The sequence below is a fragment of the Lonchura striata genome, chromosome 9 (assembly GCF_046129695.1).
Source record: "Lonchura striata isolate bLonStr1 chromosome 9, bLonStr1.mat, whole genome shotgun sequence".
Taxonomy (NCBI): Eukaryota; Metazoa; Chordata; class Aves; order Passeriformes; family Estrildidae; genus Lonchura; species Lonchura striata.
The window spans coordinates 18,567,420-18,587,294 of record NC_134611.1 but is presented as its reverse complement, the minus strand read 5'-3'; the positions used below and the strand labels follow the sequence as shown (position 1 = coordinate 18,587,294).

The 19,875-nt window shown below is 37.7% G+C and overlaps 1 protein-coding gene across 1 annotated transcript in view; it reads left to right on the top strand.

Annotated features, from left to right (window-relative positions):
• Positions 1 to 19,875, top strand: part of COL24A1 (collagen type XXIV alpha 1 chain) — a 117,328-nt gene that overhangs the window by 51,524 nt on the left and 45,929 nt on the right. The window contains exons 20-24 of the mRNA XM_021526749.2: positions 1,587 to 1,640; positions 5,583 to 5,636; positions 6,358 to 6,402; positions 11,839 to 11,892; positions 12,927 to 12,971. Coding sequence (XP_021382424.2) covers positions 1,587 to 1,640; positions 5,583 to 5,636; positions 6,358 to 6,402; positions 11,839 to 11,892; positions 12,927 to 12,971 — 252 coding nt within the window. The remainder of the gene's footprint in view (positions 1 to 1,586; positions 1,641 to 5,582; positions 5,637 to 6,357; positions 6,403 to 11,838; positions 11,893 to 12,926; positions 12,972 to 19,875) is intronic.

Here is a 19,875-nt window from a genome sequence, read left to right as displayed (position 1 = left end):
CCAAGAGGAAATTGTCTGTGCTAGCATTTAGCACTTGTTCACACATTAGAAATTTTAAGATTTACAGATATATCAAACAATTCACCCCTTGGTAGCTATTTAAGATCTATAAATAAGTAAATTTAAAATTAAGAAAGGACAAGCAAAAAAAATCCAAGTAATTGACCTAACTCTTCAATGTATTTCAGTAGACAGCAGTGGCCAGGATTAAAAAAAAAAAACAAACTATAATTTTGAACTGTATAGAAATCAAGGGTGATGCAAGGGATTGTTCCAGGTGTGAGTCTCAGGGCCTTGGTCACATGTAAATAATATGCTCTGTGCCACCTAGAGGCATGTTGGAATTGTTGCACAGCTCTGCTTGTAATTGCTGATTTATGGCAAAAGAAAGGGAAACCACTGTGATGTATTGAGAAATGTTGAGTGTTGCCCATCTTCTGAAAACTCAGACCATTTTTACTCTTTAGTGGTTTTCTTTCAGACTCATTAGCATCCAAGTGCTAAATCTGATTTTTAAAACACTGTTCTGTGCATGTGCTTTTTGTTTCCATTATTGGAAAAACTGTACATATATTGTAATATGTAATTATTTTCTCTTAATGAAGAAGGGAACTTGTTTTTCCTAGTGTTAGACCATGGGTTTGCTTAGATGCAGTAATAAATATTTTGCTCAGAGGAAGTGGCACTCTTGCTGTCTTCAGATGGTCAAAATTTAATGAAATGTGGAAGTTTATTAAAAAAGCAAATCTTGGCAGGAGACTGAATGAGCAGTATGCTAACTAAAGAGTCATTTACCAATGCTTTATTTTATCCTACAAATGTAAGATCATGTATCCTCTCTGGATATTTATGAAATTTAACTCATTATTGTATTGCAAAAAGGTTAGTGGCACCATATTTTTCCTTAAAATATTCTCATTTCTTCTAAATCAATATAGCTGTAGCTGAATTTCTCTGACACAGAGGAAGCATATTTACTTTTACTTATTTGCTATTTACTTTTTCTTTACTAACAGCTTGACCTACACTAGGGTGCATTTCTCAAAGGCCTGTTCTGAATGATGCTACATGCCACTGACCTCCAGTTATTGCCAGCCAGACCTCTATGATCACCTCCTGATTTGGAGGAAAAGCTTCTTACCTTTTTTTAATCTTGCAGTGATCTTGTCCTGAACATGTGGCCACAGATTAAGGGCTTCAGCTGTCCTCTCAACTTTATGAAAAGAATAGTTGAATTCATAAGTGTAGAACCTGGTGCAGGCTGTTCTGTGGTGAATTTTGTGCCTCCAAACCAGTGCAATGGTTTAATTTCAAACATCGCTTGGCGGATAAAAAGTCTTATTGTGAGAGAAATTAAATCCATGCTGACATCTGCTAAATTGAGTTTAAGAAAAGCTGCCTAAAATCTGTCACTTATCCAACTCCTTTCAAGGAAACATAATGGATTTTGACATTTTTTGGAATGGTGGAATAAATTTTTTTCTTGTTTCTGTGACTCAGGTTTATTAAATGAATGAACAGACTCAAAACAAGTACATTGAAAACATTCCTACTTTGCAAATATTTTGTCTATGTGATTTCTTTAGGGTTTTCCAGGAGATATTGGTGTACCTGGATTAAATGGCCCTGAAGGTCCTAAGGTAAGATGACATGAAAACCTATTAAAGATAACAGTAAATAGTGTTAATCTCTGAGGAAAAGGCTCTGAGAGATGGACACTGGCATTATGAGAAGATAATCCTACTGTCAGAATACAGGTAATTTGCCTCATGTATTTATAGAGGAAGTTATTTGAACATTTAATGCTGTCCACACAGTTCTGAGAGTAATTACTGTGCTAGGTGGAAGCATGTAATGGCAAAACTAGTTTGAGAAAATGCTATGTAGCTAGAAAGTAACATATGTTTCTCCTGTATTTTCTGTGGTGAATAGGCACACGTATGGCAGAATGAAATCTGTATATGAAACCAAGTTGAGCACCTTTAGATTATCTAAAAAAAATGCACTTTTTGTTAATTCATTCCACTTTAGTTATTTCAGATTGATTCATGCAAGGACTAAAACAATAAATTCCATTATAAACTTTGACCAAAGAGTGCCAGATCTCTTTGAAATGAAAGCACAATATCGCAGTTAGAAATTAAGTGAAATCGTAGAACATAGGAGGCAAGATGTCTCATTAACGCCATTGCTCAAAGCATGAGAAGCCTTTATCTCTGTGGTACATTACTGGGCATTTTTATTCTAGAAGGATTCAGTCAAGTGAGACTAGATGCAGAAATAATACTTGAATGGCTTTATTCTGAGACAGTTTGTTTATTAGACCAATATGAAGGCCTTTTGTGACCTTTAAGTAAACCACAGGGCAGAAAGTGGTGAGGCAAAAGAACTGTGCAAGACCAACAATATCATTTGTCCAAAACCAAATCATACAGATTGTCAATTAATAAACAGACATGGAAATTACAACATTTTCTATCAACAGAGTTGTGAAATTCTGTAGGATACTACTCAAGAAAACATAGGATGGGAAGCAATAAATAGTTTAAAGATATGGTCTTATTTGTACCTGGAAGACTGTAACAATACCTCCATGCCAAAGGTGATCATTATTAAGAACCTCTCAAATAATCCATTTGCTGAAGCCATAGCTGATATTTTCTGTATCTCTTCTCTTTGAACCGTGGCAGGAGCCTTTTACCAACACAGACATGAATTGACTAGGAAGGCTGAGAGCTCGTTATCTGATCTGGCAAATTGAGGAGAAGTTAAAATGTGTTTCTAGAGGGTGTCCACCTTCACTTCTGATTTATTTCTTTTCTACCTTTTTTATTTGCATGTATGCCTAATGCAAGCAGTGTTATGCAAATGAGTTTGTCTGACCATTGCAGTGGCAGTTGCTCTTGTGTTTCTGAGTTAGCAGGGTGTTTACAAAAAAAAAAAAAAAAAACAAAACAAAACAAAACAAACAAAAAAAAAAACCAACCAAAAAAACCCCAAACAAACAAAAAAAAAAGCTTGTGGTGATGAAAGACTCTGTCTAGGGAAAGTACTAGAAGAGAAATATAACAATTCTTGAGCTGTAGTTCAGATTTAATTGTCCAAGATTATACATGAATGGCATAACAGATCTAATCCCTGCTGCTCAGTTTCTTCAGTGAGATTGATTTGTTGCATGTGATATCAGAGGAGTTTCTGTTAGAATTCTGTTGATTTTTAATATATATGTTACAGATTTGTTGCCTTTTCACAGATTCCAGAGGAAAAAAGTTACTAAGAGGTGAACTATAAAGTTTGAGACTCCATGTTCCTTTGATACAGAAATTACACAGCTGAACCAGATTCAGTGCTCTGCAGCACATTTGGCATTAGAGACAAGAAGCTTAAACAGCCTGCCCTAGTCAGGGAGAACTGATGGCTTACATTTGAAAAGAAGGATTACCAAACTGGAAAAACTCTTATACTGCTCCCAGTACTGAGGGAGAAGGTCTGCTTAATTTTGGAAATGTTTGGCTTTTGGGATTCCCAGCTGCCTTGAGTTGACTAAAATTTTCCTCCAGCTTTTATTTTTAGAAAACTGTTCTCACTATGCTGCTATTTTCCTCATGTTTTTGTTTATGCTTCCTCAGAAGCAATACCTATTTTAAAAGCCAAGAAAGCAGGGTAAGCTTTATTTTTTAGCAGTTGGTGTGGGATAAATTCAACTTCTTGGACATTTAAGCTCTGTTGAGTGTGATCAGCTGTCTCTAATTGCCAGTAGAAGTTCTGAATTGTAAATTTTCCCCAAATTAGTGAAATAATCATCAAATCTGATGTTTCTAAATCAATGTTCAAGGGATTTATTATGTAATTTGGTCTACAGGACATTACTCAGCTTGGAAACAATATTTTAGAAGGTGTTAATCTTGATCCACCACTTATTAAAAAAAATAGCAAAATGCTTTTTTATTTAATAAAAAGGAATAAGAATGATTTTAAGAAGTTCTGAAATAACTTTGTTCATCCCCTATGTTATTCTTTGGAAGTATTTATGCTCTCTAACCAAGAAAAGTGAGAGGAAAACATGGCCAGAATATGCTGACTACACTGTAGTTTTCCCAGCAATGTGTGTTATACCATGGAAGAACCTAAGAGCTTCCTTCCCCTGTTAACTCATGTTTGTTTGTGTAACACATTTTAATAAAGTGATTATCTAGAGTTTCACCTCTGGGAAGTTATGGATGTGAAATTACAGGATACCCCATTTGCTGACTCTCATTTTTTTTCCAGACACTTTGGCACACATGTATTGACTACCTTCATTTTCTCGTTTTGTCTGAAAACCCAAGGAGGAGATGGAAATGTCATTTAGTATTAATATTAAGTTTACAATCTGGAATTGTTTTCTGGATTCAGTTCAGTGCAGTGGAAGGGTGTGTACAGTAGCAGGGCTGCTGCCCTTTCCACTGTGCAGTTACACTGCACTGAAATCCTTATCTCCTAATGGGCTTTGCTGTTAGAATAAAACAACAGTTACACCAATGAGAAAATGTCATTACTAACCATAGGAGAATATCTAGTTATTACTAGATATATTTAGAATTACTTATCTAGTAGTATTTTAATTACTGCCAAAAACCCTGCTGTCAGTTCTTTGGTGGTATGCCAACCAGCACTCCACCCCAGTCCTTCCCAGACTGAGGGGCTGTCCTGTTCCATTTTTGTCTTCCATTTTACTTTGCCTGCTGAGTAAATTGTTACTGGACCAATGTCTAGACTTCAGCTTCATTAATAAGTTCAGCTTCATTAATAAGTTAATAAGGCTTTCCATCATTGCTTTCCTCAGAGGATAATCATATCTCTCCTAAACGGCAACTTCTTTGTTTTGTTGCTTTATCTGATAATATTACACTTAGGTTTCCCAGAACATTAATATGTTTGCACTTTTTTTTTTTTGCTGTTCTATGCCAGGTCAAGTGTTTTTCCCAATTATCCCATTGCAATTGGGGTGCCTCAGGCTTTTGATACACTGCTAGCTGCAAAGTCTTATCAACAAAGTTTTGAAAACATTGGTGTGAGCTGCCATGAAAACTCCTGGCAGAGGTTAAGGTGCTTTATCTCTGCAGAGCTGATTTACAATCCTAGTGGAAAAGTAAGGGCTGAAAACCACAAGTAGTTTTGGACAAGCTAGTGGTCTAACTTCACTCTGTAGTTTCTTTCCATCACAATGTTGTCTACACATGTTATTCTAAAGACTGCCCTAATACAAGGTCTGCACACTGATGATGCTTTAATCTTACTAAGGTAGTGTGCTTTACCTCTTCCAAAAGAGAGAAGTTGTTCTATCGTGTTCAAATATTTTATTTCCTTCTCACAACATAAAAAGAATAATGCTTCAGCAAAATCTATGTAGAAGTTTTTATGATGCTTGGTTTTCAGCATCTTTGCCTGGCTTTCTATGGGAAATACTATGAACAGTGGTAAGAAATCAGGTCTGCTACCTCAGTTTTGGATTTTAGTCCAGGTTTGTAAGAGGAAGAGAAACTTGACCAACATGGCTGTCAGTTAATGTAAATTCTCCCTGTGTTTGTTTGGATGTTTAGGGAGCTCTGGGTGACCGAGGGCCTCCAGGGCCACAGGGCCCCAAAGGAGTTGAGGTAAGATGAAAAAATGATCCAATTAAGAGATTGTGTTTCAAAGTTGTGAGGGGTTAAGAGAGTTAGACAACAATGGTTAGATGTGTATGGTGTTGTCAAGCAAAATTTGAAGCTTCTTTTGCATTTTGGCAAGTGTTTTGAAAATTTTTAGCAGCCTGATGGGGATATGCATCCATTATGTGGTTTATTTTAATTTCAGTGGAATCTCAGATGATATATGTCCATAGCTGTATGTGCTTATTTTAGTTAAACTGGGGAGATGGGAGGAAAGGGGGTTAGCTGTATGGAAATAGAAAGCATATACCAATTTAATTACAGTGTCCTAGATACTCTTAAGTAAACACTTAGAGCCCTATTAACCAAAAGGAGAGAAAGGCAGTTCCTCATCTTATAGATTCATCAAGTGTTCTTAATTCATCATCATAAAAACTAAAGCTTATATCTTGTATGCTAAAAATAGCATTAAAAATAATTGAGTTGGTGATTCTGAAGATAGCTCTCTAGACTTCTAAGTAGCTAATTGATGGGCTTCTGTGGCAGATACTGAGTGAAAGCTAACAGTGGCTAAATAGTCTGTTTCCAGGTGTTTCTATCAGATTTGGACTCAGATAAACACACATGAAATTTAGGATGATGTAATAAATACAAACAGTTATCTGCAGACTTTCTTTTTTAAAACTAGTCTTGTCATCAAGATCATTGAAGTCCTGATTTCTTTTAGGGAGAAGTCGGACCAGCGGGACCTATTGGAGGAGTCGGCCCAAGAGTAAGTATGAGGAATTTTGGTAGGGCAGGCTGTTTTTCAGTAGGGATACTGCTTTGAGATGGGAGTTTGCTGTGAGGAGTGATTGTGATAAAATGGCATCTCCTGATTGAATGTGTGTTTTTCCTCAGAACGTGCTCAAAGCAGAGCTGGGAGGGGAAATGATTTTCCATACAAAGGGTTTGAAAGGAAATTACTGCTATAGTGCACAAAATATAGTGTTCCTCTGAGAGAGATGAAACTGCCATGCACCCCCTAGGGACTGAACCAGCTGATATATCAAAATATTTCAACTGGGGAAGAACTTACTCAGCTCACAGGGAGAAATATAAAGGATGTATGCTTTAAGAATCTACCAGAGACCTGGCAGATAGTTACTGAAAACAATACAGCTGGAAGGTCACAATGCTGTTTATGCTGACATGTTTTAAAAGATAGCAGTTTAAAACTACCATCCAATTTTTTGTTAGTTATAAAAATATACTATTGTCTAAGAGTATTTCAGTGAACTTGGAGCTTATTTTTAGAAAATTTCTAGGCTAAAATGGATACTAACCTGCTCTAGGAATTACAGAAGCATTTCTAAGTTTATTGAATGGAATTTGATTGTCTGCCTTTACATGATTTGATTATGTGTGGTAATCACTGACTTGGCTTTCATTCTGGATGACTTCCCATTTCTTGCATGAGTTTGAGTCTTTTCCACTGTTTTCTGCTTTTAGAATGGATATATGCCTATGTCCTTTTTCCTGTTCAGTAGCTAGTCAAAGCTGGGAATTTGCTTTCTGTTAAAAATTATATTAAAATATTTATTTGCCACATAGATTAGGTGTTAAGACAAACAAACCCATACCAAAACAAAAAAAGGCAAAAGACCAAACACGAAACCTTCCCACAGAAGTCTCTTTGTTTTTCAACTGAGGAAAACATGCAAAAAATTAAACAGAATTTCAAAACATTCTCTAACTTTATTTCAATATTGAGTTTAATCTGTCTGAGCTTCTGCCGAGAGCCTCATGGAAATTTTTATTTTGGCTGCATCGTCCTTTGAGTCTCCTCCTTGAGCAGGGCTTCATGGCTGGATAGCAACTCCCATGTTGTGCTGTGGCAATTGGAAAAGAAGAAGCTGCAGTGGGTGCAATGGGACACCTACCTTCCCATCCTTCACATCACTGGGCACGCACAGGCTGCCATCAGCTGCTGTCAAAGTGACCCAAGAGAAAACTTTTTGTGTAACCTAGCAAACTGAAATATTTTTAATCTGTTTTGGGTCAATTTGACCTAAATTATTTAGGTTTTTATTTCTCTCAGTGGGAAATGTGCACACCATTGGCATGTCTTATGGCTCTCTGGTTTTTCTCTCACAAGTTGTTGAGAGTAGAGTATGTGCATCTGAAGGGAGCCCCAGGGCTGCTGGCTCTAGACATTATTTAGTAGCTCACTGGCCAACATCCCCTCCTGAAATGAGAGACGGGGAAAAGGGAATTTTGCTTGATGGACAGCTCTGCCTGTTTTTCCTTCTTGTCCAGGGGCCCAGAGGCTCTTGCCTGGATTCTATGGCTGCTCTTGACTCCAGCTGTTTTACAGCTCCAGGCCAACTTGTTTGTGCTGCTGCTCTGCACTCTGCTTCCACCTCTGCTTGTCCTTGGTGCTTCCCTCCCACGTGTGACACACACTGTGCTTGTGTGGGTGGGAGTCACAACCAGGACTGAAACCTCAGTAGTGCAGCAGGACTGAGTCAGTAAGCTGCTGAACACATCTGTCTTTTTAAATTGTGCTTCCCTGACTGCAATTTGATGCTCATTTGATACACATTGCTTTTGTTTCCATTTTCCATGAAAGGAGTTTTAAGAAGTGGATGTTATATCTGAAAGGAAGCACTACCCCAACTGTGCTGTCACTGCACTAATTAAATAGCCATGGGGGCAGAGCAGGGACCTGCAGAAGTGGTCTGGCCATGCATGGCCCCAAGGCACCATCAGCTGCCAGCTCTGTCTTTAGCTGACAGATGTGTTCAACTTGTGTTTTGCAGCCTCCAGGAGTGGGAATTCTTCATTCTCCTCATCAATTTGCTTCAGTTGTTTGCCTGTTTACAGTCCTTTTTTCTAATGTCTAGCTGTTCTATCTGAAAGCCTTGTGTTTTTCTCACTACAGCCTTGCTTCCTGCCCCACAGACTTTTTTTTGTGGGCATGGTTGAATAGGTTAGTCCTCTTTTCAGCCACTTTTACCTTAATTTTCTGGGGCTTGTCTGAAGTATCCTTGTAGGTGATGTATTGTAAACCTTTCATTATTCTTATGAAACAATATTAGAGCAGATTTCTAGTGCTTCTGGAGTCCTCATCTCTTTTACAATTTCAGGTCAAAGTATCCAAGCCCTAGTTCAGGTTTGGGCATGTAGCAAGCTGGTAGCCATAAAATTTCACCTCATTTTTCTTCCTCCTCCCTCACCTGCCCTTGTTTCTACCATTTGCTTTTAAAAACATGAAAGAGACCAAAAGCCCCTGGGACCCACCTGACCAATGCTGCCATCAAAATAGATCATCTTCTGCTGGAACAGAAGTGAATATGAACCTGCACAAGGGTTCTTAGTCCCAGCTCAAAAATAAATTTCCAGGTGTCTAAAGCAACTAGAGACAAAACTGAGGATGTTTCCCCTGTTTACTCAGGATGTATCTCAGTTACAAAGACCTCAGTCTGTGTCAGCTTTGGAAGACATCTTTGAACTGAATCTAATGGCATCATTTGATGTTTCATTAATTCCTTTCCAAACCTTCCCACCCATTCTATTCCAAAGTCAAATACCTACATGCTCTTAAATTAATCCTTCTACATAAAAAAAACCCTGACTTTTTTGGTGCTTGCTTATTTGTCCTGTGAAAATACAGGAGTTGCCATACTAAAGATGTGACTGTTTATTCAGTGTCCACCCACTTAACCCTCTCTTCTCAATGGCTATCCAAATATTAACACTCTGTCACTGTAGCTCAGCTCAGTCATTGCAAGCATTGGTTCTTTTTAATTTTTTTTTATTTATTTTTTCTTTTATTTTGGGTCTTCATTACTGGAGAAGAAAATGCCTTTAAAAGAGTGGAGATTGTTTCAAACCAGAAAGTAAAAAGGAACTGTTGCAAGTCGATTCCTTTATGAGGTAGATGTGTTAAACTGAAGCTGGAATTTATATAGTCACAAGATTAACAATTTCTCCTGATGATAGTGTAAAATGTTCTCAAGTCTGCCCCACACCCCCAGTGCTGTCTTTTTTGGAAGTGCCTCCCTGTGGGTTGAAGGAATGTAGGAAGCCTATGGAGGGATTGAAATAGAAGTGATAGTGAGAGATGTTTATATTAATATGTACACACCTGTACCTACCAGTTGTGAGGTGAAAGGAAGCGCAGTTGGCTGCTGTTTCCTGAAAGAAAAGGGTAGAACTTGCAGTTAATATTTTAGGAAACAAACATTTCCTTTGGGATTACCCTGCCCTGGAAGAGTAATTTTCTCAGGGGTTTGCAAGTAGAAAAGCAGCCATCCCTACTTTAGCCTTTTGTCAGTGGCTTTTCCCCCATGTGTAAATGTATTGTATTTCTGTTTAAAGCCAAATCCATGTGTTTCAGATTGCTTTTCCAGTTAAATCCACTTGTTCCATTTTCTGATCAACTTCCATCTGTTCTATGTCCTTTGCAGCTAGTGCATAGGCGAGGAATGACAGCCAAGAAACCTTTACGAGCTGTAACTCCAGTTCAGCTCTCATAAGGCTTAAACTTATCAAGGTAGTTAAATATGGGCCACTAGTTTCTTTTGATGAATTTAACCTAAAACATTTTTATGTTACCGTCTTGCTGCATAGAAAGACCTTAAGTTTCTTTACAACAATGTAGTCAAACAGTATGTAGTGACCTGCAGAAGCCCATCACTTGTTCTTTGTTAAGCCTTGTGGAAAGACATGACTTGCTTTATCTGGTTCTCTCAGAACTTCTCTTCATGGTCTTTTCTCCCTACATTCTTGGCTTTACCATATATTAGTCCATTGGCAAAAACAAAAATATGTTCTTAAAGTGATTTTATTTGTTGCAACTTGTTGGGCAGAATGCAATTACTCAAGTAGGCCAAGAGAATGAGAGTAATAGAAAGGGATTAATACAAGAAGTTATGGAATCTGCTAAGACAATTTCATAAAATTTTAAGCTATATTGAGAATTTCTCAGATGCTCAGAAACTAACATACACATATTCTGAAAGACAGGAGCAGAGCAGCTGAAGCAAAAGAGCCAAGTGAAAAAATGCCATCTCTTTTTAAGAAATGTTTTATTATCTGTTGCTTTAGTTGCTCTTTTCTCAGCTTATGTGGAATGGAAAATTCTTATTATGGACTCTGGTGATTCCAATTATTCAGTTTGCTGGAACAGCAGCTGATAATTTCTTTTTAGGACAAATCTGCATGGTTTTGAAATTGAATCATTAAAATGTTGAATTAATTTTCTTTCTCCAGTTGTCAGCCTCCAGCGATCTCATCAGCAACTTGCTCAAGAGCCAGGTCCAGTCCCCTGGACCTCTGTTGGACCAGGGCCTTTTCCTCAGAGCAGATGGGGAAAGTTTGTCTGGGCAGGGCTGTGCTGTCCAGATAGACAAATGGTTAGGCCATGTTTTATGTTGTAGAGGAAGTAAAGTATACTGGGAGGGAAAGATATTTCTTAAAAGGGAGATATAATTACATTGTAAACATCAAATTGAAAACTAAGGGAGAAAGCTTTCGGGTCTGTGTGCCTTTGTGAGCCTGTGGCAGTGATGACAGAGGGAGGGATGCACGTTGTAAAGTGCTTCAAAGATCCTGTCCCTTTGTGGCCTCCTGCTCTGATGTTGCTGTATTTCTCCTGGCTAACAGGGTTATTACCACAGTGTCACAGCAACAAGATCTGTCAGCAGCAAAATGCTAGCAGAGAGAAATGAGGCTCAAAATCATCAATTTTCTGAATAAGGAGGAGAGGGTCTTTGAGCTGATTTTGTCTGGTTGAGGAAGAACAGTTGTGACACCGGTCCCTGAAGTCTCAGCATCAAAATTTATTAATGTTGAGTCCCTTTTCTGCTAGAATTAACCAGGAGAGAACATTGCCTTGCCTTTTTTTTTTTCTTTTGTCTCCCTAATACATTTTTTGCACAATGAAATGGAAATGTGTTTCAGTCTTGGATTGTGACAGTTTTTCCTCAGTGTGAACTGCTGTAAGACTTATTACAAATTTTGCTTACTGTTCCAGAATTTGATGGAATATTCAACAGTGTATTTTCAGATACATATTTCCAAATACACTTGCTTAATTTTTTTGTATTAAATATTACTAAACTGTACATTTTAGTGCATGTATTTTGATAAATAGATAAACTGGGATGAAATTACCTTTTTGAAATAAAATATTTACAATATTTTATTCTAATCCTTATTTTAGGGAAAGCCAGGACAGAAAGGTTATGTAGGTGATCCTGGACCAGAAGGTTTAAAGGTAAGTGATGGTTTTACTACGAAATATAATGTATTTGGGACAGATTATACACAACTATTTACAGTGACATATCAGTGAAAGCATATGAGCACACATGCTTCCAAAGAATATAAATGTGTATCATACTGATGATTCTGCTTTCTTGCAAGATCCCATTTTGAAAAAGGAGAAAATTGTGCAGCTCTAGGAAACAAGGATGTGTGAGCAAAGACTGCACCTGCTACAATGAAATCAAACACCCTGGGAACGTGAGGATGCCTGGACCAGGGGGCAGCAAGGGACTCAGGGCAGTTCCTACATTGGCAGGATTTTGGAAGTATGAATGGGGATGAGATGAAGTGCTGCAGCTCAAAATAGGAGCTCCTGGCAGCAGAATTTCCCAGTGCTGATCTGCAATCTGTGTAAACAGTATGCAAATAACTGTTCATCAGTTATTAGATAACTGAGATTATTGTCCCAGCCAGAAAATCAATAGTGGTTATACACCCAGCTTCCACCTGCGAAACACACAGCAAAAAGTTCCACTTATGCAACAGTGTAATTTTGGAGAACAGAATTTATTAATACTTAATGATGGTTTTTGGGGAAGGGTGATAAGTTTGTTAAAATGTCATTCAAATGTCAAGTTTTCTAATATTTCATAATAAAATTACAGTAATCAATAAAGTGCACAAGCAATATCTACCTTTGAAGCAGTAGTGAAATAGTGAAGGTAATTTGCTGAAAGATTTAAATAAAAATAAAGTAATTAATTTATAGTTTTGTGCTAACCTAATGTGTTTTATGAGCACTTAATTGATAGTTTTGATTTTTGCAGGCAAATTCTGAATACATTAGGACATCATTTTACCAAATCAAAAGTAGCCACTGACAAAATTTGTTTTGGTTACTTAATTTTAGCTTTTAAAGTTTTAATTGGCAGATGTAATTTAGAAAATAAAGAGGCCCCTAGGAAAACAGAGGACTTTAATATACACATATGAAAGAAATTACTTTTCTAGTGAACTAGATCATCTGTTTTTTACATTTAACAGGGAGAACAAGGAGACCAAGGAAACCTTGGAAAAACTGGTGAAGCAGTAAGCTTGAATTCTTTCTGGTTTATTTTTTAATTCTGTTTTATTTGAGTGTGAATGAATAATTGATTGCAGACATTGTCTGATGAAGTTTGCCTGTATTTGAAGCTATAGTATGTCAGTTATACCTTTGAAATCTTTAAGATTCATACCATTTAAAGAAATTCCCCATTTTAAGCATTTTCCAAAATTAATTCTTCTTTTCTCCCACTATGTTGTGTGAATTGTGCAGGTGGTTGTAGGGATTTTCCAAGGCACGTTCATGTGAGTGAATAAATGATCCTTTTCCAGTACATCATTTGACAGGCTGCATTTAGCCTGAGATGTATTTTGCAGGCTTGTTCTGTCCATGCTCCATAAAATCACAGAACTCAAGGTGACCTTGTGGTAACACGTAGTCCATCCTCTTCTGTCTAGGCAGGATCTATTATCTTTGCATAATTTCTGACAAATATTTGTCTAACCAGTTATTAAAAAGTTCCAAGACCAGGGCTTCTCTATTTTTTAAAAAATTCTTTCACTGGTGTAACGTGATTCCTTTCTGCTGGAAACAGCATTTTACATATGGTGGTTGTTATTCTGTGCCTCTTTCATTCTTTCTTTTCAGGCTTAACCGTCCCAATTCAGTCAGCCTGTTTTGTTTTTGAGATAATTTAAGTCACAGTCTAACTCCCCTGTAGTCTGTTTCCAATTCATCCAAACATCTATGACTACTGTCCAAACTGCTAAGAATACTGAGGAAGGAAACATTGCCTCTTACAAGCCTACTTCTTGCATAGATGTGCTGCCTTTTACAGTGGTAAAATCCTATCCTATCCTTAATATTTTAAAGACCTAATCTCTCTCAGATCTTCCACTGCAGGTGCTTTTTTAGTTGTTAGTTTTCCCTGAAACATACAACTTTGGAATTCCCTCTATGTAACTTCATCCCCTGCCCTTCTTCAAAGTTAAAAAAGTATTTTTAACTTTTGTCTGGCATTTATGAGCGGATGTGAACATGTTGGCCCGTGCTTGAGTTACCCAAATACTGTGGAAAACACAATTAAATTGATTTTCTTTCTAGAGTTAACCTGTGCTGAGCAGACATACCAAACCCTGATTTGGGCTTAGTGCTGTACTGCTCACATAAACTCTGTTCACCTTAGCTGGAGGTCAGAGGTAGCTCCCCATTGTCTGCAAAATACCGAGCAGATGCACCTGAGCCACCTCATCAAATGCTTGGTTACTGCAGAAATGTTACAAACTCCTCTTGGTCAGGTCCAGCTCCACTGTGCACTCAGGAGGTTGTGCTCTGGGGAAGGGGACTGAGAAGCTGCAACCTCAGTCTGTTCAAAGTTTCTGCTTACACAGGAACCAACAGTGCCATGAGGTCCCCTTGAAAGTCATCCAGTGTATCTCTAAGGGTGGCTTTTTTTGCATGTGAATTCTGTTTTTCAGCCTGTAGCATGTTAGGGAAAACTGATAGCGTTTACTATATTGTACAGTGTTACATGCACCAAAAACCTCAACAGAAGACAAATACAGGCTCAATCTTAAATCATTACAACAATACTAGTACGTGAAACATTCACAGAAGCTAGTTACTGAACCTTAACTTTCTGGATTTGACATAGAATTTTTTTTGCTCCACAATGAGCTTGAATTCACTGAACAGATTTTCCACAACTCAGATATTTTGTATGAACATAATGTCTTTCACCACTAAAAGAGCTCCATTCTATGTAGTAATTACTAGCTCAAACATAATCAATGATGATACATTGCAGTAATGTTAAATAAAATCATCATAACAGCTACCTAACTATGGTTAGGGTCAAGCTGGAAGAATTAAAAAATATTTTCTATGCCAAACAAGGGGATGTTGCAGCCCTGTTATAATGTTCTAAAGAAAGATAATTATGGCTAATCATTACTTACCATTTCCCACATGTGATATTTGGAGAATTTATGTGTGATTCAGGATGGCACATGATACCTGAAAACCGAAATAGTTTCAAAGTCATTGATTAATATTTCTTATTTTTACCTGTGGATTGTAGAATATCTTCTGATTTATGTACATGTAACTAATCAAATGACCTTCATAGGCCCTTGATCTGTTGTATCTGGCAGCAGAGGACCAATGCCCACTACATGATCTTTAGGGGCATAATATATATTTTGTTGTCATTGAGGCCAGTGGTGAAACACCAAGAGGAGACACAAGCACACTCAACTCTTAGACCTTTCAAAACCCCTTTCTTTCACCTTATTCACCACTGCAATCTGTAACAGTTAAGCTTTTCCAAAAAAAATTGAAAAGTACTAACAGGAAGATGATGGTTTTTCTCATATGCATAAAATGTTTTTACAGACATGAGTCCTGATGCAAAATATTCACTTCTGTATGCTTTGGACACACACTTTGCTTCCAGCTTCTAAGCAGCTTCTGTTTGTAACAAATAATTTCTCTTTCCCTTGGTGTGCACATGGAGTATGGATTTCTTAATTCACAGATAAATCCACTCCCTGCTATTCAGTATTGGCTCTGGTGGCATGAGGACATCTCTGGAATCAAACATGCCGCACGTAAAACAAACAAAACCTTCGAAAAACAGAAAAAGTTTGAAAAACAAAGTACAAGAGCAAAGTACAAGTGCTACCAACCACTGGGACAGACTTTGAGATGGAGTCAAACAAAAGGTAGGGAGGGGCACATCTAGTGCATTTTCTGAATAATCTGTCCAAAGAAGAAATTTTGCAATAATAAATCCTCTAAATGCTGAATTCATTGAAAATTATGCCATGACCACATGTGCCTGTCTGTTATTGATACCAAAGGGTTGTACTAATATTTTTCTTCTGCTTCTTTCAATTTGCTTACTTCCCCTGGTATCATCCATCTCCTGTCATTGACTAAAACGTCTGCCACTGCTGTTTGAGGTGCCAAAATAATTATTCCTTTTCTGTAGCAGCTTTCCTAAGTTCTGCTTAATACCTGCTTTGAAGAGTACAGATGGCAACTCTGCACAAGCAGGGAAATTTCAACAGCAGGAGATCGGATTATAACACTTGATTTTTCAGCCTAGTAAGGTGGAGCATGTGCTGAAATACAGCTCTGTCAATAGGCTACAAGCCACAGCATCCAACATTTCTTAGGTCACATGAAGCTGCTGATTCTTCAGAGCACACTTCTGCCAAAATATTTCTGGATGCTTGTCCACTGTGGAAACAGAGTAGACTAAATTTATAAAATGTTCGCTGTGCTCGTAAGCATAAATGACACACATTTAAGAGTAAATCAGGACTGTGCTTAAAGTCAGACTTCAGACACTATTCCTTAACCAAGTACTACAACAAAAATTGTTTTTCTGGCTGCAGCATATGCTGTGTTTGTTTAAAGAGGAAGGGAGGCAGATTGAGGTGGGGCTGCTTGGTTCAGCAGAGCTATGGTAGAATCCAGCAGCTGTTCCTTGCTGCAGGATATTTGGTTAACTGCAGGACCAACAGGTCCAATTGAAGAGGCATTGTTTAAGATAGTGAGAAGCAAGGGAACAGCAGACAGAGCAAATGTACACTGCTGATGAGACAAAATCTTTTGGAAGCCATGCCAAAAGAAACAACCCCTTCAGCTACTGAGAAAATTCCCCTTACATTTTGGGGGAGGAAAATCTGACTTTGCTGATATGTGCAACTGGATTTTTTTTCTGCTTAGCTAAGATGCTGTTCAGTGATGGACAGCAAATATTTGAAACTAACTTCAAGCATCTCATACAAATGATATATTTGTTAAAATGTCAGGAATGATTTAAGAAAATAATTTATTGAATTATTCAGAATTCATCTGTGTTTGAAACAATTGTTTTCCAGGATTATTTTAGTTTGATAATGCTAGTCTTTACCCAGGCTGCACCACTTTGAATGACTAAGTGCAAGTTAATTGCTATTTTTCCATGCCAACTCTGTTAAAGAAATTCAACCTGTACACTTCTGAATTAGAAATCCTTGACATTTATACACAATTTGAGACAGAGTAGAAGGGTTGAACTGTCAGATGTACTATGTGCAACTGGTTTCAAAAGGCAGAGTTCATGAACACAAATCCTGGAAAAATAATCTTCAGAAATTACATGTCAGCAAATTTCTCTGGTTGCACATAGTTTTTGAAACAACAAAAGGAAACCGAGCTGAAATAAAAAGTGCTTTGCCATGAAAAAAAACTATACAATGCAGAAAAGGAAAACCAGTGATGTTCAGGCTGTTGATGGCAGCTCCAGAGCAGGCTGCAAATGGTCAGTGTGCAGGAGTCTCTGAATGGCAATAAAATACTGCAGGCAGGCCATGTGCCTTGTAGCTGAGATGCCTTTGGGAAGAATTACCATAAAGCAATTACCACATCGTTCAGAGAGGTAAAAATTAGCTGGATTAGGCACCAGGGAGGCATCATTCAGGGAGAATGGAAACTGCAATTCCTTTTGCTTGAAGAAAAGATTATGTGAACTTTAACTGATGCGTTCAGGATGCTCAGCAGAAGGAGTTGTTTGAATTAGCCTGAAAAGTCTGGGCTTTAGGGATATACAAAAGAGAATTTTAAACCATAGACCAAAAGATAAGTCAGTTGAGGAAAGCCTTTTTTTTTTTTTTTTTTTCAAAGTCTGGTGAATGCATGGGACATTGCCAAGGGCTTCCAAAGAAGGAGCTGCTTCAGCTGCTTTCAGAAGGCAGTTGGATAGAGATTATTGTGGGTTCTGTGAAGCACTTAACAGTGAATGGTAATAAAGGTACTTCTGTGTCTTAGGTTGTGCTTCTTGTTTCTACCCTACATGACCTGATGTGCCATAATTCCTGCTGAGACCAATGGAGAAAGAGGTTACAGTAGCTAGAAGTTTGCTTTGTCAAGCTGTTGCTCATTTTTTTGAAGGATTTTTTGCTAGTAGTTTTCTTTATCATTTGGTTTCAGCTGTTTTTCAGGGTTCGTGGTATCTGCAGTTCAGCTCCCAAGGTTTTGTCAGTGAGCACATCCTACCCCCACTTGGTCAGGCAGCTTCCCTTAAATGCAAGCATTCCTCTAGAAGTGCTATCAACAGAATTAACCTGATTTACACTGGAAACAAAATTTAATCAATTTATTTATTTCTTAAAACTGCTCTTGAGTAGGTGATTGGTGTCAGTACATTTTGCCTTTCAAATATTCAGGTAGTTGAATTTTTGAATCCTTCAAAGAATTGAGTGAAATATCAGCTGCAAGGTACAAATATGGTGCATCTCTGCTCTTATTCACTTTCTCCATTTGGCATAGCAAATCACAGAATTTTCACTCAGATTATCACCTCTGGTTGATTACCAACTAACTTTCTCAACAGACAAAATTAACAGAAAAATGTTATTGTGACAAGATAGTATTTTAAATGTATTATGTCATCTCATTAGATGAATGTTGAATAAAGACATTTGAGAATACTGAACTGTAAATGAAATAGCACTGGATTGGAAAATTTTCAATTATCACAGAAGAACACATTAAAGTACAACCTGGCAGGTAACTGCTGCCATGGGACTGTTTGGAACTAGCTGTATATTCATTTCTCACTACCAGGTTTTTCAATGGATTACTCCATACTTGGGTTTGCATTAGGTGTGCAATGTGTTTTCAATTATTCAACTACAGTCCAGTTTCTAACACAGAGCATATGCCCTAGCAAGATGTTTTTGTCTTCTCAGGCATGTGTTAGTTGTGAGATCTGGTCTCTGATTCATTTTCTACAAAATGCTCCTGTCAAGAAGGTTTCTAAAATGCTGTTATTATGCTGCTGTTGTCACTGGAGACTTTTATACAAGTCCTTGTAAATGAAAGTTGATGACTATTTTTTTAATAAGTTGCTGATTTCTTTTTTTAATCACTTCAGGATTTTTGCTTTACTTTTCTGTTTTCTAATACATTCACTTTTATATTTGGAATCCACCACTGCTCCCCAGAGGATTGAAGGGATGCTGGAAGACATTGATTCAACAGATCTGCTTTGGCCTGTATTCATTTTCTTACATAAGATGGAGAGAGAGTTGAAACCTCAACCCAGTCCTAGTTGCTGGTCTTTATTACAAGCCAGTCCAGATCTGGGATTTTAAGAGACACATGATCTTACAGAAAGTCTGTCAGGAATGATGTAGGGAAAACACCACTTTATGACTAATATGTTGACAGAACAAGATGTTTTGCTCTCTATACTCTCTTTTCACTGAATGCTACTAATGGTTTGAAAATTGAAGATTCTATTCTTAAGTAAGTTTTTGGCTCTCTTGCTGGTGTGCATACCAGCCCTAGCATTTTCTCAGTCTCAGATACTTGACCTCTGCTTTGAATAGAGGGGTGGAAGAGCATTTAGTTAACCTGTAATGAATTTCTTTCCCCTTCATACCTTCTGAAGTCCTTGTTGCTTTTAGCATTTCACAGGCTTCACTTCTAGTCGTCTTGACTATTGTTTTCCTTTCCATAGATACCCAATTCCAGGTATGCCAAGTTTATTTTACATCTTTTTATCAGCCTTCTTAGTGCTTTTGCCATAAATTTTCTGAACTACTTTGGAGGAATAGCCAATGTATAAGAAATTTTCTATTTAATAGCCAGCTTCTGTCCTCTCTCTGGAGGGTGCCAGAGGCTTGCCCTAATGTGCTGGGGAATGCAGCAGCACATTCACAGTCACTGCTTCCTAGTCATTCCTGCTCTTTCAGCCCAGAGCAACCAAACTGGGAAGAGAGTATTTCTGAATTGGAAAGTGAACTTGATCAGAGGCTGTATATTAAAAGATTCACTGCTGGGGCAAGGCAGAGCTCTCCATCTTTCTGATCAGCATCTTCAGTCCTGTAAACAGCATGGCATTGGCTGGGAGATCAGGAGTGTCTCTGTGCAAAGAGAATAGGTCTGAGTTTC